The sequence below is a fragment of the Phyllostomus hastatus genome, unplaced genomic scaffold, assembly GCF_019186645.2.
Source record: "Phyllostomus hastatus isolate PE091 unplaced genomic scaffold, TTU_PhHast_1.1 phas_contig_159, whole genome shotgun sequence".
In the NCBI taxonomy this organism is placed as follows: domain Eukaryota; kingdom Metazoa; phylum Chordata; class Mammalia; order Chiroptera; family Phyllostomidae; genus Phyllostomus; species Phyllostomus hastatus.
The window spans coordinates 2,328,074-2,350,176 of NW_025333640.1; the positions used below are offsets into that span (position 1 = coordinate 2,328,074).

At 58.4% G+C, this 22,103-nt stretch overlaps 2 protein-coding genes across 3 annotated transcripts in view; one reads left to right on the top strand and one right to left on the bottom strand.

The window, feature by feature from the left end:
• The window catches only part of SH3GL1 (SH3 domain containing GRB2 like 1, endophilin A2), a 35,259-nt gene extending 22,381 nt beyond the window's left edge, over positions 1-12,878 (top strand). Inside the window, exons 2-10 of one of the 2 annotated variants that reach the window (XM_045831025.1) lie at positions 7,626-7,694; positions 7,951-8,023; positions 8,640-8,783; positions 9,257-9,390; positions 9,593-9,751; positions 10,012-10,115; positions 10,648-10,772; positions 10,976-11,035; positions 11,500-12,878. In XM_045831025.1, the coding sequence (XP_045686981.1) occupies positions 7,626-7,694; positions 7,951-8,023; positions 8,640-8,783; positions 9,257-9,390; positions 9,593-9,751; positions 10,012-10,115; positions 10,648-10,772; positions 10,976-11,035; positions 11,500-11,696 (1,065 nt within the window). In that variant the 3' untranslated portion in view covers positions 11,697-12,878. The remainder of the gene's footprint in view (positions 1-7,625; positions 7,695-7,950; positions 8,024-8,639; positions 8,784-9,256; positions 9,391-9,592; positions 9,752-10,011; positions 10,116-10,647; positions 10,773-10,975; positions 11,036-11,499) is intronic. The other variant, XM_045831027.1, reaches the window with a different exon arrangement.
• A 329-nt stretch (positions 12,879-13,207) lies between these two features.
• On the bottom strand, positions 13,208-21,686 carry MPND (MPN domain containing). The gene is made up of 13 exons (XM_045831024.1): positions 21,604-21,686; positions 21,247-21,506; positions 20,244-20,480; positions 17,795-17,927; positions 17,168-17,252; positions 16,879-16,975; positions 16,541-16,613; positions 16,384-16,460; positions 15,513-15,681; positions 15,332-15,402; positions 15,126-15,215; positions 14,322-14,414; positions 13,208-13,466 (listed from the first exon to the last, which is right to left on the bottom strand). The coding sequence occupies exons 1-13, from the start codon at positions 21,608-21,610 to the stop codon at positions 13,380-13,382; spliced, it is 1,479 nt and encodes a 492-aa protein (XP_045686980.1). The 5' UTR covers positions 21,611-21,686; the 3' UTR covers positions 13,208-13,379.
• Positions 21,687-22,103: the final 417 nt, after the last annotated feature.

A 22,103-nucleotide genomic window follows, 5' to 3' on the forward strand; every position in this document is an offset into this window, starting at 1 on the left:
TGCCCGTGCCGTGTCCCGCTCAAACTCTCGTATTAAGCCAGACAGAAGACTTGGAGAGGATTTTTCTTGCTTTAGGGTTCCCCTCCATTTTAGCAGCATCTGCCAGACAGGGAGGCCACAGCTGAGGCTCACGTGACAGTCAGCTCACTGCCTTCAAGATAGCAAAGTTTATCTTCCCGTGTCAGCTCAGAGTTCTGTTAAACTGGAGTAGGAGCCAGGCTGTTCTGAAATGTGTGTGTGCTGGGAGTGGGGAGCTCGAGCCACCCTGACACGTGATGTAAATGGCCGTCGCTGCCAGTGGCAGAAAACTACCTAGACTACAAGAGGCCAGCTCTGATCGAGGCCCCTGTGCCAGGCTCTTCTCCACAGCAACAGCCAGCACCCCTTCTGGCTGGGAGACCTGGCAGTGGCTTGTCCCCAGCCTGGGGGACCTGAGGGTTCTGCTGCTGAGCTGGTATCTCAGCCACCCTCCCCAGGCTCGAGGGACCGCCCCTTCGGCTGAGAAAACACTTCGGGCTTCAAAAGCCACTCCTGGCAGGAGTAGGTTTCCAGCAAACCAGCGGCACTGCACATGGAGGCGTGTCCGTGGGCACGTGGATGCCCCCGGGACCTGATCCAGAGGTCATGGTGCCCAGTTTGGGGTTTCCACATGCAGAGTAACTTCAGAAGCTTTTTCCTGGTTAGTCATTTCCACCACTCCCATTCACAGAGATGCTTTTAAAAAATATATGCATATTTAGCTTTGACCCCTCCCCCACCCCCATGGAGAGGAAATGGGTGCCCAGAGCAAATCAGGGCTGATTTCAGAGTTCCCAGTAGGCCAGAGTAATTTCTGACTTGTTAGACACCTCCTTCCGTGGGGTTTAACAAAGGGGGGATGATGCTCTGTCAGTCAGCTCACAAGTGTTACTCACCAGGACTGTGTGTTGGATGAGGTCTCCCGCTGGCTGCCAGAGCCTCAGCCTTCCTGCTCACCCAGTTCCTTGGGGTGAGGGGTTGATTTCTACCCTCTGATTCCTCCCAGTTGGGGTATGAAGGTTCATTAGGGCACACATGGTGCTTCATGACCCCTATTGTGTGGCACCTCTCCCTTGCCCCAGAGGGTGGCAGCCACCCCCATGCTTCTTCATAGCCTTCACTCTCGAGAACCACACGGGCGCTCCCAGCTGTCTGGAATCAGAGTGCCGCCCCCGTCAGCAGACATTTCATAATTGAACCATTCACAAGGGCCTCAGCTTTGGAAATCATTCTGAGTATCTTGGTGACACTGGGGGCCACTAAAGTTTTCTGGGCAGGGACAGACATGTCGAGAACAGGAAGATTCAGGGTGGCAGTGTACTGCGCATATTACCTTCCCGAGAAGCATGCGTGGCTCACCTTTCTAGAAAGAGTCTGGTTACGCAGAGTGTACCGTCTTGTGTCTGAGCCAGCATCTCTGAGCTGGGGGTCCAGAAGTGCAAGCAGAGAAAGGAAATTGAGAAGGCCAGTGGCTTTGTGTGTTGGCTGGGCAGTAGACCAGCAGGGGCCCTGCCTGTGTCGTGGACTCTGAGTCACGAGATGGGACACTGTAATGGAAACCAGAGAGGTTGCTCAGAGGTGTCTGGCACACGTCTCTTCATATGTTAGGAGGCCAAGAGGGGAGGGCGGTCACAGTTGGATTTAGAGGCAAACTGGTCCTCCCTTCCTTCTCATCCCTTTGCTGTCATCACAGCCCAAGAATTTCTCAGCCCTGCCCAGGGCCAGCACAGTCGCCCCTTGGGCCTCCCAGGTCCGGCACCCTGCACACGGGGCGCTGCCCATGGAGGTACCATGCCCTTCCAGTCAGGCCTCGGGCTCCTCCGCATTCCATCACTGACCAGTTTGCCTGTTCAGGACTTGGCATGTGATGGACCATCCAGTTTGACAGGTCTGGGCTCAGCGCTCAGCTCTTCCATTTATAGCTCCGTGGCCTTTAAATTCTTCCATCTCTCATCCCTCAGTTTCCTCATCTGTAAAATGGGTGTGCTGGTGCCTGTATCATTGTTGAGTGAATGTGACAGTCAGTGATACCGTGTGGGATCACGAACACATGGTGGAATGCAGCCCTTGTGCCCCTGACCCTGCCTCTCACCCAGAACACGCCCTGCCAACTTAGCCAGGCTGCCCGCTGGGACCCAGCCCTTTGAGGGTCAGTGTGGACAGCACTGGTCTCTGCAGCCCAACCAGCCAGGAGCACACCCCTCTGCCACGTCAGTGTGTTTACACCTCCCCGCAGCTCCCGTCACGTTTTCCTCTGTGTAGCTGTTACATCTGACATTCTTGTCTCTCTCGCTAGGGGGTGCTCCTTAAGGCCAGCACAGTCTCTGAGGCCCCCCATACCCCCCTCCCACTTCAGACAGTTACACGGTACATGGTCAGTGCGGACCTGTTGCCCCAACACCCCTCACCCCTCGCCCCAGCAGTCACTGACTAGAGTCAGAAGTGCTTACACCTGAGAGCCGAGAGTTGGCGTGCCTCGGTGAGGGGGCCTCTTGCTGACCCACACCTGGTGATAGATGGCTCTCTCAGGGTTGCTGGGCCTGGACCCTGACAGCCGGCTCACCCTCAGGCTGTTGTCTCCATGTCTGTTGCCCTAGCTAATGAAGGGGCTGCCCCCTAGGGAAGTGTCACCCTTGTGCACTCACAGAAGGCTGGAGAGAAGCCAGCCAGGCAGAGGCAGGAGGGGAGGCCTGCCCCCAGACCCTGGCCATGCCAGGAGAAAACAGGAGGCCCAGGTGTTATCCGGTCATGGAGTGTTGCCCATGGCCATGCAGAGCATGATGCCTGGACCGGGCATGAGGACTCTGAGCAGGAGATGGGAGTACCCATCTGGACAGCAAGGCCCTGCCTGAGCAGCCCTGCTTGTCTCCCCTTCTCCCTCTGTGCCTACTCCCACCCCCACCCCCCCACCCCCGCTTAAATTCTTAATTCGTCAAAGTGAATTGTCTGCCCAGGTCACAGAGCCTGCAGGTCAGCCCGCTTATTTTCCATGTGGCACTGATCAGATTTCTCCTTCCGAAATGACTCTGTTACAAGGCCTGCAGTTGGTGCCATCGTCCCACTTGGCAGGATTCAAATAGCTCCTCCAGCTGCCACCAAGTGGCCACCACAGATGTGCCTGTCCAGTGAGGGGCAGTCGTCATCTGGCACCGCCGGATAAAAGCCTCTCCTGCCTTTGCTTCCTAGGCCCCTCCTATGGTGGCTGTCCTGACAGTCTTGGCACGCAGCGTCTTCTCAGCTCCTTTCGAGGACTGTGCACCAACGTGCTCTTCTCTCCTGCATTCGGTGTCCTTGCTCCTCCCCAAGGACGGCCAAAGGCCTAGAGTGCTGAAGAGCACCAGTCTTTGAAAGAGCAGCCCCCTTCCCCAATTGGTTTTTCTCTTAAGTGCCCGCAGGCCAGCATGAGCACAGAAATCACATAGGTGCCGTGGGTCAAAGCCCCACTTCCGATCCAGGCCTGCTCACTTTCCAGGTGCTGGGTTCATGGGCGTCATTGTCAGATGATGCAAGAGCCTGAAATAGTCCCGCATAGGTCTGCCCCTTGCAGTTGCTTGTGGGCATGCTGTAAATACGACAGTTCCGAGTCCAGGCAGGATGGGGCCTGGGGCTCCCAGGAGAGCGGCCTGAGTGGCTCGGGTACTTGAGAACGTGAGCAGGGCTAGGGCATCTTCTGCTTTCTCACAGCAGTAGCCGCCTGTGTGGTCCAAGCATCGTGTGAACTTAGAGTATGGAGCTGGGGACCCCGTCCTGACCTGGGAGGGCCTGCAGCCTGGGTTGGGAGCAGGGCGTGCTCTTCCTAAAAGTTAAAGCTGCTAACACCGGGTGTGAATCCACCTGGCAGTTCCAGGAACAGTACTGAGAGACAGAGACCGTGACAGCAAAGCAGGGGTTGTGTGGGGCGGGAGCAGGATTGACAGTGGCCTGAGGGACTTCTGTGCTGGAGGTGGTGTCACTGCACCTCATGAAGGTGTGCACGCACAGTGGGTGGGTCGGTTGGTTGGTTGTGTGATTAGGCCACTTAAGAAAGATGAAGCTCCATGAAGCCGTTTAAGAGACAGACACAGGCAGGCAAATGCTCAGAGATGTCACAGAGCAGCACCGGGTGTCCTCTGACTGGCCTCCCCCCCAGGAGGGACCCTGCTCCAGACCCTTGTGGAGCACAGAGTCACTGAGTGCTTGCCCGAGGCCCACACTGCACCAGCACAGGAGGAGTACGGCCACCACCAGGCAGGTGTGGCCTCTCCTCACAAGCTCCCATCGGGCACCAGACAGACAAAGGGGACAGACCGCCCCACGTGAAGAGTGACATGTGGCACGCAGGCCCCGCTGGGAAAGTGCGCGCAGGAGAGCACGGAGCCCGGCCTGGCTGGGCCTGGGATCTGAGAGAGCAGAAACCAGGCTTGCAAAGTCCCAAGAGTCGTCCAGTGGGCAAGAGGCCGCTGCCATGTCTGACTGAGTGGCAGCCTCTCCCACAGTGACTTCTCAGCCCTGGGCCCCACTTGGCCGGGGCAGAGTTTTGGAGGGCATTCCGGCTCGGGCTGGGACCTGTGTTGGCACCAGCATGGATTTTACAATGGCAGCCATGGTAGGGCTCCCCACTGGTGACTCAGGTTCTGAGCCAGCCAGGTGGAGCCCAGGAGGCATTGCTTTCCCCACACCACCAAGGTCACGGCCCCGCGGGGGAGGGGGCAGCGGTCATCCACTTGCCCTGGTTTCCCCTGGAAGGTGCTGTGGCCACACAGGTCTCAAACAGGGAGGCACAGTCCTTCCACACACTGAACTTGGGGGGTCCCTGGCTCCTTATTACATGGGAGGGGAAAAGTGGGCTTCAGGCCTCAGCCTCTTGGACTCCTCCAGGTGCTGCACCTCAGCGTCCTCTTGCAGTGTGGGAACACTGAGGTTGTAGGGACCAGCAGGTGAGAGAGTGTGGGAGGCATGCTGTTAATTTGGGGTGCAGATTCTACACATGGGTGTTATTTCCACAGCCACATCTACCGCTCTCGCTGGGCCCAAGGACGCGTGTGTGAACTTGAGCAAGACTGAAGTGTCAGGGTGGTGGCCTCCCCAACGGACAGGGCACCTCTGGGCCAATGGCCCCAATACCCAGACAGTAGTGACCTGACTGACCCCTGAGCATCCTGGGTTGGCTACTTACCCCAGGCAGCCCCTAGAAAAGGCTGCTTGTTACACCCAAAGGTGCTTCCTTGTACCCCACACATGGCTCCCAGCTCTGCCTATGGTCACTCAGGTTCCGTCTGCTGGCCCACGGTCATGCCTACTGGGGAGCCCCACACTCAGCACTGCACCCTTCTTTGTTTCTGTGGCTGGGTTGGCGTGTGGTTTCTCTGGTTTTCCCTTTTCCTTTTGTCCCTCTTGTCATATTCTCCTCTACAAGTTCACACACGCGTCCTTGGGCCCAGCGAGAGCGGTAGATGTGGCTGTGGAAATAACACCCATGTGTAGAATCTGCACCCCAAATTAACAGTGTGCCTCTCACACCCTCTCACCTGGTGGTCCCTACAACCTCTGTTCATGCTGGTTCGAAGACTGGGCCTTGGAGAGCAGGGATGTGGGGACAACCAACCACCGCCTAGGCACTTGAGCTCAGGGCTCCCAGATGGGGTGCGGTGGGGATACCGGTGGGAGCCTGGTAGTTCTTCCAAGGCCTCCCGGGTACCCGAGCGAACCAAGGGTGGCCAGGTAAATGTGGCCCTGAGTGGGGTAGGGGGGCCAGGGGAACTGGAGGGCTTAGCAAAGCTGAGTCTCAGATTCCCAGGAAGGGCAGGGTGGTGACACTCCTCGGGGGACTGGAAGAGGCTGCAGGGGCTTCTCCCCAGGGGGGCTGCTGCCCTCAGCGCTGCACTGAGCGGGCTTCGGCCCCCCTGCCCTCGGCCCGGAAGGTGTGGTTTCCAGCCCCAGTACCTCAGCTCCCCTCCCTGTGCGCCAGGGGAGTGTCTCACGGCAGTCGGCTCACTCACTTCCCTCTCGGGCAACCACCGAATTTTGAGAACGTCCTATTTTCCCGTAATCAAAAGAAGTGAAACTCCCATGAAATAAAGTAGAATGCCCCCAAAACACCTAGACAGGCAGGATCTTTTCCTTATGAGGTCATGAGGTCCCCTAGAGCAGCGATGTTCAACCAGCATGCTGTGGCACACCGGTGCACCACAAAAAGTTTTAAAACACGCACTGCCTAACTGTTCAGTCAGGGGCACTGACCCCTTTTTCCCTAGATTGTTAAACTTAAAAATAGCTGCTAACTCAACAGTAGCTGTCTGGTGTGAGTGAAATAAAATTATATATATATATATTTTAGTGTATTTGTGCCGTGAGATGAGAAAGGTTGAAAGTCGCTGCCCTAGAGGATGGTGCCCCACAGAGCACAGCCCAGCAGGCCTGGGGAGGACATTACCGGGGCCAGCCCCCCACCAGCCCTGCTGCCTTCCTCCCCCCTCACTGCAGTGGTCCCCTCTCTCACTTGCGCCCAGTTTCCTCCTGGGCTCCCCGGGTGCAGCCAAGTTGAGAACCACTGACCTTCAGGGATGTGCAGCCCCCTTCCCTGCCAACTCCCATTGGAGCAGAGTGGGGGCAGCAGCTAAATACGGACAGGCTGGGCTGGCCCTCGAGTTCTGCTCAGTCCCCTTGGAGGGACAAGACATGTGGAGAAAGTAGTAGTAGTCAGAGATGTGGGTAGTTATGAGTACCCAGTGCTTCCTGTATGCCAGGCACGCCCCGAAGGCACCCTAGGCATGCAGCAGGCCACGGAAGTCAGGATGTGGCCCTGTGAGTGCATACCTATCACCCCATTTTTCAAAGGGAAAAACTGAGGCCCAGTGAAGCAGATTATCCAAGACCACACAGGTAGAAGCTGGTGGACCCATCCTTGTGTGCCGGTGATCTGGCTCCTCCCACAGGCTGGCAGCCACCCAGCATCCTCAGGAGCCCTAGGAGGGGTTTTCACGGGTGGGCGGAGACTGCTGCTGGTGTCAGGAAACTCCGTGTGTGTGTGTGTGTGTGTGTGTGTGTGTGTGTGTACAGGCACATGTCTGTGATTAAATGTGAGAAACCAAACTTGTCATGCTCCACTCTTCAGTGTTGTGACTAAACATGCCAAACTGCTATTCAGATGTGGTTGCATGCACACACATGTTCATGGGAAATGGTTTCCAGGCACCATGACATTTGGCCCCAGTAGGGGAAGTCTACTCCTGCACCCCCTCCCCCCACAGCGGGGCTTGTCAGATGCACTTTCATGGTCTCTAAGCTGTGGGAACTCCTCTCCACCACAGACCTGCTCGCCTCTCAGGTGCCCCCCAGAGGATGCATTTTGGGAGAAGTGATGTTCCCAGGGGTCCCTGAGATTCATTCTGAGAGAAGGTGCCCCCGCCCTCATTGAAGGTGTATGTGGATTTTGAGGCAGGGCCTCACCCGGCCACCTGCCTTGCCATTGGCTGCTGTGTCCAGTGTCCCTGAGAAGCCATCATGCATGTCCTGACCCCTCAACTCCCAACTCCCATGGGCAGTGGGCGTGGCGTGGCGGGAAGTCTTCCCAGGGCCTCCCTCCTCTTCCCAGAAGACTCACTCTTTTACCTCCTTCTCTTCCCCAGTTGGTCAGTGAGAAGGTCGGAGGGGCCGAAGGGACCAAGCTTGACGATGACTTCAAAGAGATGGAGAAGGTAATGGGAGAGGTGGTACACCCTGTCAAATGCCCAATGCCATTAACTGTGTCCCTCATGTGGCCCAGCTTTGGGCGGGGGGGCTTATCAGGGTGGCCTAGATAGTAGGGTAGCAGGCATCCTGCAGCCCTTAGGAGGGCTCTGAGACAGGCAGGCGGGAACTGGAGGGCAGGGCAAGGGCTGTCCTGAGGCCTTGGTTGGACCTTGGGTGGAGTCCCAGGGGTTTTGAAACCACACACACTGCCTCTCTTTACAGAAGGTGGACGTTACCAGCAAGGCTGTGGTGGAAGTCCTGGCCAGAACCATTGAATACCTGCAGCCCAACCCAGGTAGGGGCACCAGCTAGCGGCACGGGATCTGCCCCTGACTCCCCTGTGTGTGTCGGTCAGAGTCTTCTGGTAAAGCACAAACGCCATGGGTGGGCGTGGCTGGATGCAGATGTCTGAAGGGTGTCCTTGGGATCGTGTGTTGCTTTTCTTCCTCATCTGGCAGCTCCACTCCTTGTGTCAGTCCTTGCCTTAAGTCATCTTTGCAGCTGACAGTCCCATCAGAAAGGAGCGTCTTCCCCCACCCGACTGACCAGGCCACCTTGAATTGGGTGCTCATCCCTCGTTGGTCAGGCCCCAACCACACCCCAGCCTTTGGAGTGTGAGGTGGGGGTCCCCTGGGAAGAGAGGCAAGTAGGGACCTTCCTTCAAGGATGATCCAAATGCTAGTTCCCATCTTGGGAGGCTGTGGACATGGGATAGGCAGCAAACCCTGGCATGTCCATTCAAGGCCTGTGCCAGGGACACACCCACGTGGGTGAATGAGTGGACTTCGGGGACAGGGGGCACCCAGGGCAGAGGGAGGCAGCCAGCAGCACTGGCCAAGTGCAGGCCTAGTGGCTCCAGGAGTGCCCATCCACATGCCCACCCACGTGCCCACTGGCCCATTCTGTTCCAGCCTCAAGGGCCAAGCTGACGATGCTCAACACGGTGTCCAAGATCCGCGGGCAGGTGAAGAACCCTGGCTACCCGCAGTCGGAGGGCCTGCTGGGCGAGTGCATGATCCGCCACGGGAAGGAGCTGGGCGGCGAGTCCAACTTCGGTGAGGCCTCTAAGGGGGCCTCGGGCCTGGGCAGGGCGGCTCGGGCAGGTGGCCAGGCTGAGGGAAGGAAGGCCTGCACCCCACGCTGGCGAATAGGAGGGTGCTTCACTCCCATAGCTCTAGAATCTGCTCTGGTGCTAGCTGGTCCCTGGATGAGGGCAAGAGCTGCTCTCTGTGTGTCCCCCCATGCCCCAAAGGTAAGGGAGGGTCAAGGCCAAGGGCAGGCCCAGCTCATGCCACAGCTGGTTCAGGCCAAATTTGCTCCCCTCTAAGAGTGGAAGGGCATGTTGTTTTGACACCTGTAGTCACCAACCCCAGGCCACTGCAGCTCAGATTCAGACTTGACGGTCTGTTGCTCTGAATTCTGGTCCAGGTCCTGCCTGTGGGGTCAGTGTAGAAGTTGGAGGTGTCTGGGCATCTCAGGCCAAGGCATCCTGTGACAGCTTCTTCCCCTACTCCCGTCCCTTCCACAGGCGACGCCCTGCTGGATGCAGGGGAGTCCATGAAGTGCCTGGCCGAGGTGAAGGATGCCCTGGATATAGAGGTCAAGCAGAACTTCATCGATCCCCTCCAGAACCTGTGCGACAAAGACCTGAAGGAGATCCAGGTATGCCTTGATGGCCGTACACCCACGTCCCAGTACACCTGTCCCAGTACAGCTCTCCGGGATCCCTCCCAGGTCCTTCACTCAACAGTGAGCCCCTCCCCATCCTGGGCTCCAGCTTGGCCCACCTCCACACATACTTGCAGCAGGAAGGGCCGTAGGGTGTGGGGTGGCCCTGCAGTGTGACCCTTGTCCCTGCCCCCAGCACCACCTGAAGAAGCTGGAGGGCCGCCGCCTGGACTTCGACTACAAGAAGAAGAGGCAGGGCAAGATCCCCGATGAGGAGCTGCGCCAGGCCCTGGAGAAGTTCGAAGAGTCCAAGGAGGTGGCTGAGACCAGCATGCACAACCTCCTGGAGACTGACGTATGTCCATGGGCCCTGCAGGGGTGCTAGCTTCCAGAGGCCCAGGGCCCGTTTACAGGGTGAAGGAAATGAAAGTCGAACAATGACCAGAGTGGGGCCCACTGAGACTGTGGGCCTCTCTGGGCCCTTCACCCTTGCTGCAGTGCACAGGTCGGCCGGGCCCCTGCCTGGAGCGGCATGGGAAGGCTCCTGGCGGGAGGTAGCCTGGAGGTGGGAGTTAGAGCGAAGCCCCCTCTTCAGCTCTGACTGGTGGTTTGCAGATTGAGCAGGTGAGCCAGCTCTCTGCCCTGGTGGACGCCCAGCTGGAGTACCACCGGCAGGCCGTGCAGATCCTGGACGAGCTGGCCAGCAAGCTCAAGCGAAGGTGAGCCTCTCCCGCTCTGTGCCGGCCAAGAAATGCCTCGTGGCTGTGGGGTCCCTGGAACCCTGGAGCCCCTGCTGAGGATTCCTGGGCTGGCCCCTGAGAGGCCCCACATACCTCCTCCCAATAGCCCAGTGCTATCCAGAGCCTGGGGGGGCTGACTTTTCCTAAACAAGCTCCGGACTGTGAGGGTGGGAGTAGGGGCTCATCCTGGTCTCTGAAGGACAGGACTGGAGTGGCCTGAGGACCGGAAGCAGCTCACCCAGGGGTGACCCCTGGGACCCGTCCTCCACTGCCAGTCTCCTTCGCCAGCAGTGCTTCTCTGGTGGCACTGGAGGGGCTTTAGCAGCATCCAGCCCATTACTGGCAACCTGCAAAATGCTCGAGTCTAGGGACCAGCCCCAGCGCCCCAGGGCCCCACCGCCCACGGGGAAGCAGTGTGAACAGGGGGCAGGGGGGTCGTTTCCCCTGGCCTTGACACCCTGGCTCAGGACACAGGCTCTGTGGCTGTTCACGTCTCTCCTTTTGTGTGCAGGATGCGGGATGCCTCCTCGCGCCCTAAGCGCGAGTACAAGCCCAAGCCCCGGGAGACCTTCGAGCTCGGAGAGCCCGAGCAGTCCAACGGGGGCTTCCCCTGCGCACCGGCCCCCAAGATCACAGGTAAGGAGCAGGAGGTGTCTCTGCTGTCCCAGGGCCTCAGAAACAGGCCCCTTGTGCAGGAGCCCCCAGCCCCCCGCTCCATCCAAATGGTACGGCCTGGTGCCTCCTGCCTACCCACTCGCCCTCTGCAAAAGGGGCCCCCAGAGATGGGACCCATACCCCAGCCCAACACTCTGAGCGCACCCGTGTGTTTTGTCTACAAGCAGCTTCGTCATCTTTCCGATCTTCCGACAAGCCCATCCGGACCCCCAGCAGGAGCATGCGTGAGTGTCCCCCTGCCTTGGTTTATAACAATGCCTTCCAGTCTGTTGTAGGGTCTTGCTAACTCCCCTTCTCTGTAGAAGTGGGCACCCCTGTGGTCAGTCCTCTCAGCCTCTTAAACAGGGAAGAAGCTGGGTGGCAAGTCCCTGCCTCTGTGGCCTCCGCCTGCTAAAGAGGGGTTGTTGTGAGCGCCTGGGGCACCCACTGGCTCTGGGCTCTCAGAGGGGCACCCTGAGGGCAGTGGGCTCTGGTCATCCTGTCATCTTCATGCCACTGAGCGTTTCCAGCTATTCCCACTCGCAAACCCTTTCCGTCCTTCTTGCCACTTCTTATTCCCAATATCCCTGGGGAGCAAGAGGGAGGAGCAGCTCTCCTTAGGGGAAACTGAGGCACAGCAAGGCAGCAGGAGCTGGTGGGGTCTCAGCTGGACACCCAGACCTGACACCCATCCCCTGCCCACCTGCAGCGCCCCTGGACCAGCCGAGCTGCAAAGCACTATACGACTTTGAGCCCGAGAATGATGGGGAGCTGGGCTTCCATGAGGGTGACATCATCACGCTGACCAACCAGATTGACGAGAACTGGTACGAGGGCATGCTCCACGGCCAGTCGGGCTTCTTCCCCCTCAGCTATGTGGAGGTGCTGGTGCCCCTGCCTCAGTGACAGCGGCAGCCTGCCCGCCCCTCCGTCCAGATCACCTGTGTTCCACGTGGCCCAACGTTCCTGGGCAGTGCTCCTCCCAGGGCACCAGGGACTTGAGGCAGCAGCTCCAGTGGGGGGCCGGGGCCCCGTTTACACTAGTGCTCACCCACAGTGGCGGTGGGGCCTCCCCTCTCCACTCCACACAGCCGTCTGGGGCTCCGCTGCCGTGCGGGGGCTAACACTAAGGTGCTCTTAGAAACACTAACTTCCTCCCGCTGCCCCCAGGACTGGCAACTCTGGGCGGGCCCCTCCACTCACGAAGACATACACACACCCTTTGTCCCGTCCACACTGGGGCTTGGCCCACCCTGACCTGCCGTTACTGGGAGCAGATTGTAAGTCTGTGAGATGGGGTGGTCCAAGCAGGACCCCTGGATGATGCTCGCTACCCTGCTTTTAAATTCCCCTAAGATACTCCTCAGGCCCCTGCACACCCCCAGATGCCACCTCTGTAGGAGGACCTCGCCCTTAAGGACAGGCAGGCCCTCTCCTCAGCTGCAGGGTGCTGAGCCCCGCATACCATGCCCACCACCCCACCCCAGGTCCCCTCAGTGCCCACCTGCAGGGTGCCCTGCCCCCAGCCCAGCACACGGAACGTTTCTGTCTGGTACAAGGTGCTACTGCCAGCTGCGTGCACACACACTTAACTTGCCACACATGGGACCACGGGAGCCCCCAGCTTCCTCTCTGCTGAAGGTCAAGCACAAAGGCTTTGATGTATGTTCCCAGACCTCTGGCTGCTGGGGCCATCTTGGGGGGGTCACAGGCCTTCCCACACCCCAAGCTGGCCGCCATCCCCCCTATTGACAGTGTCCCCAGCTGTCTCTTTTAGACTAAGGTAGGCAGCTGCCCAGACCAGCAGGCCCCAGCCCTGCATCCACTTCCCCTCTGGCCTGATCTGAAATGAAATTGGCTTAATGGGGGGCCTCTGGCCTGGTTCACATTCCCTTCCTTCAGTGACCCTGCACAGCCCCCAGGACACAAGGCTCTGCGCCTCCCCAAGGTCCCTCACCACCGTGAGTGGGAGAGACCCAGGCATCTGGACCAAGACAAGCAGTATGGCCTTGGTCACAGTCTAGGGTGGATGGAAATGTAATCTTGATTTTTAAAAGAAAAACAAAGTATTAAATGTCTCTTTCTACACTCTCTTGCCTGGTTGTAGTGCAGAGCAGGCCTTCTGCTCATCCAGACACCCACAGCCCTCCCGAGGGGACTCTGGTCAGGACAGGCCCCATGTGGTTGCCCACCCCCAGACCCCTACCCAGAGCCACTCCTGGAGTGGGCACAGGCCTCACAGTGAGCCCAGGAAGGGTGACTCATTACCTAGTCACCAGCACGGGAGGCATGTCCTCAGGAGTCCCCTTCCCACAGCCCCGGAAGAAGTGGGGCTGGGGTCGAGCCCGGATTCTCCGGGCAGCAGTCTGTGTCCAGCAGCAAGTGCTGCGGGGACCCCCACCTCAGGGCGAGACCTGTGCCTGGGCTGTTTCTCTCCTTTATTGTGTAAGCCCCTGCCACCGCACAAGCCAGTCACAGCCACAGACAAAGCCCTGAATCCCGTTCCCCCTCACCCAGAGCTGCTGAGAGTGGGGCAAGGGGCTCCGAGTCTGACCAGGAGTCCTCCCAGGTCCTGAGAGGCCGACGCCCTCAGATGCCTTGCTTGAGGACGCTGCACACCTGCTCCAGCACGTGGCACAGGCCCTGGTCCTTGGGCATCCTGCCGGCCAGGGAGATCTGAAAGGGGTGGCGCCGGTGCCTCAGGACTCTGCCCAGCAGTCCTGGTCGGGCCTTGCACCACCCCCTGCCCCCCCAGGCCCCAGTGCTGCCACTGGCAGAGGGCTTGCCTGACCAAGGTCCGCAGGGCTGTCTGAAGCAGCGCTTTCTCTCTACCAAGAGCGCTGAGTAACTTGAGGCCCAGCTGACTCATGTCTGGGTTGAGGGGGTTACCTGCATTTTCCAGATCTGCTCTCACCCCAGCCCGGATCTCACACACACCAAATGCCGGGAGCCGCCCAGCTCCAGGGCCTCCAAAGACAGCAGGTGCCCCCTCCACCCAGCAGCCCAGTATCTGAGTGGGAGGTGGCCAGGGGCAACCTCAGGCCCTGGTCACTGTTTTCTTTAAAAGTTTCACCAAAACAAGCAAACGTGTGAAACTGTTTCTCTGTGAAGCAGAGCTGAGAGTGTCTTAGGAGAATGACGTTCAAACAGGAGATAAAGCAGACACACGGGAGGCCCCCAAAGCCCCATTTAAATGTCCCACTGCTTGCGGGGCCAGCGCACACATCACCCCCCAGCTGCTCTCCTGGCTCGGAACTGGGTCAGGCCCCTCCCACGCCCCCTGCTGGCGGTAGTGGAATGAGATGGGCTTGGGAGCAGCTTCTCCAACTGTGTGATGGTGATTTCCCCCCCACCCCCATCTCTGTGTGATAGAACAAGGCTTTTTGGCAGTGTTAATTTCCAGCTGAAATATCTTGTACAGAACAAGTTAGGAAGTACTGTTTCTCAGGCTACCTGTGGGTACATCTGGGGGCTCCCCGAGAACTGTCCTCCAGGAGGGGCTCAGACCAGGACTAGGGGCAGAGGTCTCACCTTCAGCTTGTCGAGGCAGGTGTGCTCTGGGTCCCAGGGCTCCTGGAACCGCACCGCATCAGGGGCGCCCTTGTAGAACTCCACCAGCAGCGTCTAGGGAGCAAGGTGTGGTTGGGGCCCAGGCCCCTGGCCTTCCGGCGCCGGACCTTGGGGGTCCAGCACGACAGCCACTGCCACCCCGTCATGACAGCTTCCAGGCTAACTGGACAAGTAGACTACCACTCACCAAGAAGGACCACCGAGCAGTGTGGCCCAGCAGAGAGAGGGGAGCTCGGCAGGAGGCTCCCCCAGGAAGCCCCCTGGAAGAGGGAACGCCCCCAGGAAGTCACGCTGAACGTGATTCTTCACCTCACACAGGCCTGACGCGAGCTCCCTGCTCCAGCCTCATTGTGATGGTACCCGTGAAATCACAGGTGTGATGAACAGGCATTTTTTAAATGCCTATTAAGGCACACGCATTATAAACCATCCAGGTACCACCTGAAGTCCTCCACGTGTCTCCACTTGGAGAAGCAGTGGCAGGTGCAGAGGCCTGAGGTGGAAGCAGACCCTAGCGTGTTCCAGAACAACTAGGTGGCCAGGTGGGTGAGCAAGTGGACAAGGGAGGAGTCGCAACAGGCCCTGGGACTGGATCCTAAGAGCCACAGGTGATTTTCTTCAGCAGAGGAAGCTGCCCAGGGCCCTGGCGTGGAACATTCAGCCGCAGCTCCCTGAGTCTGAGCTTGTGCGTCCAGCTATGTGCTTTCAGCTCCCACCTGTCCCTCGGGGGTGAGGGGCACCCACCCCACCCGGGAGTGAGCTCACCATCTCATGGAGGATGTCATTAGTCAGGAAGCTGTCCTGGACATAGGCCATCTCCACGTCCATGGGGATGCCGTAGTCACTGGGCCTTTGCTGACAGGGACACCAGCCAGTCACCACCAGCCAACCCACACCTCCCACCCCATGGCCCATAGCCCGCACATTGGCCCTCAACACCGCCCCCCACCCACCCCAAGCGCCCTGCCTACCTCAGGGGGTGGCATCACCCAGAAGGGGGAGATCTTGGACTCGGGGCCCGGGTTGCCAGAGTAGTAAGGGGCTGTGGGGGGAGAGTGCGAGAGGGGGCTGGGCCTGGGGAGTTCGTGCTCTGGGAGAGAGTCACACAGGCAGGCCCACCCACACCCCCAGCCCCGCCAGCCCAGGCCTCACAGCAGAGCAGGGCGAGGCAGGGCTGGAAGCCATTGCTGGAGCCCTGCAGCCGCAGCTGGTAGTCCATCTGCGTGTCGATGTCCTGCAGCGACGGCAGGGCCGGGCTGTGCGGGTGACTGTGGTACCAGCCCACTAGGGACAGGCCGCGCAGGAGCAGGCTCTGGTAGATCTGGGGGGCAGAGGCAAGGCTGGGGCCGATGGGGAGCCGGGGGCCCTGCCAGCCTTGGGGTGCTCCTGCCACTCCCTGCAGCCAGCACTCCTGACACCTACCCAGCCCCATGTATGGCAACACATAAGGAGGACCTGCCGTGTACCAGGCCCGGGGATGCAGCAATGACCCAGACGGAGCCTGCCCCCACCCTAACGGAGTCCAGTAGGGGCAGAGCCAACACACACATTTAAAAAGATGGGCCTGTCATGTAGCAAAGGCAAAAACTTCTGTTCCCTGCTGTGTCCCCAGCTCATGGAACAATGCCTGGCACACAGCAGATGCTCAATAAACAGTTAAAGAGACAGGTGGGCTGCGTGCAGGTGGGCAGGCACAGGCACTCTCGAATGCCTACAGAAAGTGGAGGCAAGCGAGGGCAGAAGAAGGACCTTTCCCACTGATCACTGTCCACTCACCCATCCCTGAGGGACACAGACGGGGCCACGGGGAGGGGGAGGGGGCGTGCTGAGCACAGTGCCAGGTGCACACTGAGAGCCGTTATGGAAGCACTTTTAAGGACGGCAGTTATTATTATGCGGCCTTTACTAGGTGCCAGGAGGGGACGGGGCCCACACACATGCATTTGTACATGTTTCAAGCACAGACTCTGCTAGCTTCCAGGACAGCTGTGTCCACCCCAGCCCACCCAGCGCGTCCCCTCACCTCCTCTTCCATGGCAGCCGCCGTATCCGCGTCCCCCAGCCGGCTGCGACAGGGGAAGGCTCTCAGCACCGAGAGCACTGCACAGAGCAGGAAGAAGGCGTGGACATCGACCCTGGCCCCCAGCATCCCTCTGCCCACCCCAGCCCCAAATACCCACTCTGGCTGTTGATGTCCCAGCGTCCCCCCAGGTACCCCACGACCTCGCTGCGCGTTAGGTGGCTGTGGAAGTCCTGGGGAAGAGGTGCACCAGAAGACATGTTCAGGCTGCAGCTGACCCCAACCCCATCCTGGGGACCCAGGGCCCTTGTAATGGGCAGGGGCCAGCCCTCCCACCTCCTCCTCCATTCAAACATCGACCGAGTACCCATGAGGAGACAAGGTCCCCACCCACACGGAGCTGACGTTCCAGGGATGCCCCTCCCCGGAGTACCCCAGCCCTCTGCTCAGGCTCGGGAGCCCCTGGCCCACGAAAGACAAGGTAGGGCTTGGACACACCAGCAGAAACAGCGCGTTGCTGGAGATGGCCACGTTGAATGGCTGGAACTTGTTGACGGCGGCGAACGATGTTACTTCCACCAGGGTGTGGGGGTTCCTGTAGGAGCCAGAGGGCCCCACGGTGTCTAGAACACCCAGGTTGGCTCCTCAGCCCACCCCGCCTCCAACCAGCTCTGAGGAGGCCTTGTCCCCACCCTACTCCTGCCCTTTCTCCCCTCTCCACCAGCCCTGGCGTTCATGTGAACGGTGGTGGGTGTGGTGGGCGGGGGTTGGGGGGGGCCCGCCTGACCTGGCAGAGTCGCGACTGCCCAACATGCAGTACCGCACTGGCGCCCGGATCTTGTTTTCTCCTCGCTTTCCCAGGGGCGTGGCCTCTGCCCAGAGAGGGTAAGGAAAAAAGGCCAGTGTCAGTCCCTCCCCAGCCCGGGACTGGAAAGCAAAGACAGGGCAACCCGAGAAAGGGTGGAGGGAGAACCAAGAAAGAAAAATATGGCAGCAGGTCTGGGGAACGAGGCAGCAGGCTGACGAGTTGGACTGAGATTTAAAACCAGAGGAAGGACTCAGGAAAGGATCCGCTGAGGATCTCAGAAAACCCGGTGCGGGGAGAGCGGGGCACCGGGTGGGGAGGAGGGGATTAGGCAGCAAGTTTAGAAATCAGGCAACAGGGCAAAGAAATCCCATTGGGGAACAAGGAAATCGGGCAGCATGGTGAAGAAAGCAGGCAGCATATTAAGAAATTGGGCAATGGGAGTGAGAGATCCAGCGTTAGAGTGAAGAAGTCAGGTGGTGAAACTGGGGGCTAGGAAGTCAGCCATGCATCTCGGGGGTGCTGAGGAAAAGGCCAGGCCTGCCCCAGCCTCCTCCTGAATTCTGCATGCCTCCTGCCCTGCCTCCTTCCCTCCCTCATGCCTCTCACCGGGGTGGGCAGGCTCTGAGGGGCCCTTCACAGGTGGCCTTCGACTTTTGTCCTCTGCTGAGACCCCTGCCAGAACCTCCTCCTCCTCTTCCTCCATCAGCAGATCCTCCTCCTCCCCTTCGCTGGCTGGGCTCTGGCAGGGTAGGGGTGAGGACAGTGGCGGGACCCTCAGCCGGCTGTACCCCACCCTCTCAAGTTCCACCCTGGCCCGCCTCTCTTAGGTCTGTGTTGCCCTGGGTGTCCACTAGAGGAAGAGAGTGAGGAGAAGCAGCCTAAGGCTCTGGCACATCTCAGGTCTGAACTCCTTCAGGTGGCTGGCTCTCAGGTTCGAATCCTGGACAAGCTGTGTGACTTTTGGCAAGAACCCTGACTTCTCTGAGCTCTATGATCAGCTATAAAATGCCACAATGATTTCTAGCCCAACAGAGTTGGTGTCAGGGTGAAATAGGTTAATACATGCAAAGAATTTACCCATCCTCTGTTGCTCCATCCACTGAGCAAGCATGTACTTCACATGAATTATTTTATTAGATTCTCTCAACAACCTCTCCCCCTGCTCTCTCCTAAACTTCTCTCTGTGTCTAAACCCAACATTCACATCCTGGTCTCTGTCCTCCTTCCCCTCCCAGCGGCATCTGACCCAGCTGGTACCCTGACCTCTTGGCAGCTCCTCAGGGGCCTGAACTCACCCAGCTTCCCTGACTCCTTCCAGGGTCCCCTCGGCCACCCCATCTCTCTCTTGTGGCCTAGGGCTAAATCCTGGGGTTTCTTCCATCAGGATAGACCAGTCCACTCTTGGGACTCCAAGCCCACCTCTGCCCCAATGAAACCACAGTCCTGTCTCCAACCTGAGGCTCTCCTGAGCTCTAGACTCAGGGTCCAGCTGCCCCTCAATGTCCATATGTGTGGAGCTTACACTTAATATAGCCACGATGCACCCAACTGTCCCCTCCAACCTGCTACTATCAAATCCCCACATCTCTGATGAGAGCAACCCCATCCACCAACTTGCTCAGAACAAAACTCTTAACACTAACATCTAATCTAATCAGCAAATCCCTTCAGATCCTACTTTCAAAATTAGCCAGAATCTAAGCAGTTCTCCACCACCTCAATGGCAGGCCTGGTTCCGCCCATCATTGCCCACATGGACCAGCTCAGTCTGGCCCTGGGCAGTCCTTCCTCAGTCAGTCTTCTCCTCAGCAGCCAGAAGAGGGCGCCTGTGAGCATCCAAGTGAGGTCCTATCCCTCCTACCGACAAGCCTCCAGGCCTCCCACCTCCCTCTGGTAAAAGGCAGTATTCTCCCAGCAGCCCACAGGCCCTGCAGACCTACCCCATCCCGACCCTGCCCTCACTTCCTCCCTCTGACCCCCTCGCTCATTTCTCCTCCAGCCATGCGGCTTGGCCTCCTCATAGCTCCTCCAACAGCCATGGACAATCCAGTCTCAGGGACTTCGAGCCTGCTGTTTTCCAGATACCCTCAAGGCTCTCCCCGCACCACGCCCCCTTCTCTGCTCAGATGTCACCTTCTCAGTGAACCTCACTTGACCACTCCATTTCCCCACCCCCAATGCCCATCCATTCTTCAGAAATACTGTAAGATGGACTTATTTTGTTTTTTGTCTGTCTCCCCATGAGGACAGTTATTTTTTCTTCGCTCTCTCCTTTATCTCCAGCACCTAGAGGTGGCATTTACTAAATGTTTGCTGAGTAAATGGCCCTATGACATATGTGCAGGTGAGTTCTGTATGTCATCTTGGCTAGGCTCCACTACCCATTTATTTAACCTAAGACTAATCTAGGTGTTGCAGTGAAGGCATTTGGTGTGGTTTACATTTATAATAAATTGACTTTCAGTGGAGGATAATGTGAGTGGGCATCATCCCATCAGTTGAAAGCCCTTAACAGCAAAAACTGAGGTTTCCCAGAAAAGAAGGGATTCTGCCTCAAGAGCGCAGCACCAACTCCTGTCTGGGTTTCCAGCCTGCCAGTGGCCCTACAGATTTCAGACTTGCCAGCTAGATATAATCACATGTATTTAGTCTATCTAAATGTGTATAAAACATATGTCACTGTTATCATTTCCACTTTACAGATGATGAAGACTAAGGACCCAGAGAGGGTCCTTGGCCAAGTTCACCCAGCTGGTGACCATTCAAGGAACATCTGTTAGTATCAAGACCTTTCCAGATATGGTCCAGCCCGCTCAGCTACCCAACACATCTGAACCCCTGGCTGCATCCGCTAATCACGGTTCCCTAAGCAGCATGTGTTGCTTCGTGCCTGTGCAGCTTGGCATTTGCCATTCCCTCTCTCTGAAAAGCTCTTTCCTTCATCTCACAAACTCCTATTCATTCCTCAAGGCCCCAGCTCCAATATTCTCTCTGTGGGCACTCCTCTCTGACAGTTAGTCACAGGGGGTTTCATCCAGGAAGCTGAAGGACGCACCTCGTCGGCGGTAGCTGCAGGCACATGGAGCTGGTGTCGCCGGAGCCAGGCGGCCTTGTATTTGTCCAGTTTCTGGCCCTTGTACTTGACGGAGGCCCAGCCACAGCCCGACTTCTTGGCTGGGTTCACAAGCTTCTTGCAGTGGGTGGCCCAGGCGCTGGGTGAGTTGAACACCTGCCCAGTTTCCTGCCACACAATCCTCCCGTCTGGCTGCAGGTCCCCCATGAACTTCTTCCCCTGCAGTGACAGTGGGCTGGCTGGGCCCAGGATCTGGTACCCACCAAGCCCACCTCCAGGAAGTCCTCCCTGATCCCATCCTGCTTCCAGAGCGTAGCACACACTTCCCACTTCAGCACCCCTTCCAGGAAGCTTTCCATCTTAGGTGCCTCCAGTACCTGTACGTTGCTATCACAGTCCTGATCAGCTTGGAACAAACCAGCCCAATTATATGTCTATCCTCCCTTCCCCCGCACTGGACTGTGAGCCCCTAAAGGGTAGGGACAGGGTCTGTCTTGATCACTGCTGTGTCCCTAATACCCAATATAGAGCCTGGTACACACCAGGTGCTCAGTTCACGAACCACCATTCACAAAATGAACAATGACAGTAACAATAATAGTAATAACAGCAAACACAAAGCACTTACTGTGTAGCAGGCACTTGCTGAGCGCGTTATTCATTTAATCTTCATACAACCCCATGGGAGAAAAAAAAAAATCCCATTTTCCAAATGAAGAAACTAGGATACTAGGACACGGAGAGGTTAAGTGAGGTCACAGCCAAGAAAGCAGTGGTAGCCTCTGAACCTCAGTTTCTTCTTTGTAGAATTGGGTATTTGGTGAACGACGTCCTCGAGCCCTTCTGGGCTAGTGCTGGGTCTGGATGCTCCGTGCCTCGGTTTCCCCTCCCCATTCCCAGGCTCCGCTTGCTGCAAGGAAGCTCTGGGTCTCAGTTTTCCCTTCTTGCCCCAGGCGGGATGGGAAGGGAGGTAGGGAATGCTCACCAGGTAGTAGATAGACAGCACTCCAGCGCCCGGCTCCAGCTGCGCGTCTTTGAGGAGCACCCTCAGTGTTACCGAGCGCCTGCTGAGCGCGCCCCCGGCCCCGACGCAGCTCCCAACTCCGGCTCCGCCGCTGCCGCTGCCGCTGCCGCGCGCTCCGCTCGCTCCCGCCGGCCGCTCGGGGTCTTCGGCCTCCGCCTCATCCTCGTCCTCATCCGGCGCCTCCTCGCCCACGCCGCCCGCCGGAGAGAGCGACTCCGGAGCTGCGGACAGCGACAGGCTGCAGCAGGGCCACGCGCCCCTAGTCAGTGCAGTCACCCCACCCTGCGCCTTGCCAACTCTCGGACAGCCCCGCGGTACCTGCCATGGCTGCTCCAACCCCTCGCCCCGCTCGTTCTTTCTTCCAGGCACGTGACTCAGCTCCGCCTCAAATCGGGGGGACGCCCCAGCCATTGGCTGCCGTGGGTGGGCGGGTTGGAGGCTCGGCCCGCTGGTGTAAGGGGGGAAACTGAGGCCCAGGACTACACATTTGGGAGGAGGAGTCGGGGGCTCAGCCTCGCCCCCCCGGACCATTCAGGAAACTGAAGCCTGAGGCCACTCTCCATGGGAGGAGGATGGTAACCAAGATCTCACAGGTACAAATGGAGAAACTGAGGCGCAGGACATCTGCTTTGAGGGAACTAGTGGCTCCCCCCGAGGCTACCTCGCAGGGGTATACAACCTTTTGGCTTCTCTGGGCCACACTGGAAGAAGAGTTGTCCTGGGCTACACATTAAGTACACAAACACTAACGAAAGTTGAAGAGAAAAAAAAGAGAGAGAAAGGTTTTAAGTAAATTTACGATTTTGTGTTGGGCCACA

Coding starts and splice junctions, on each gene's coding strand:
- MPND (XM_045831024.1), bottom strand. Junction 16,614..16,878: donor GCAACGCGCTGTTTCTGCTG/GTGTGTCCAAGC, acceptor CCTCTTCCCCAG/GACTTCCACAGCCACCTAAC. Junction 16,461..16,540: donor CTGGGACATCAACAGCCAGA/GTGGGTATTTGG, acceptor TGCTCTGTGCAG/TGCTCTCGGTGCTGAGAGCC.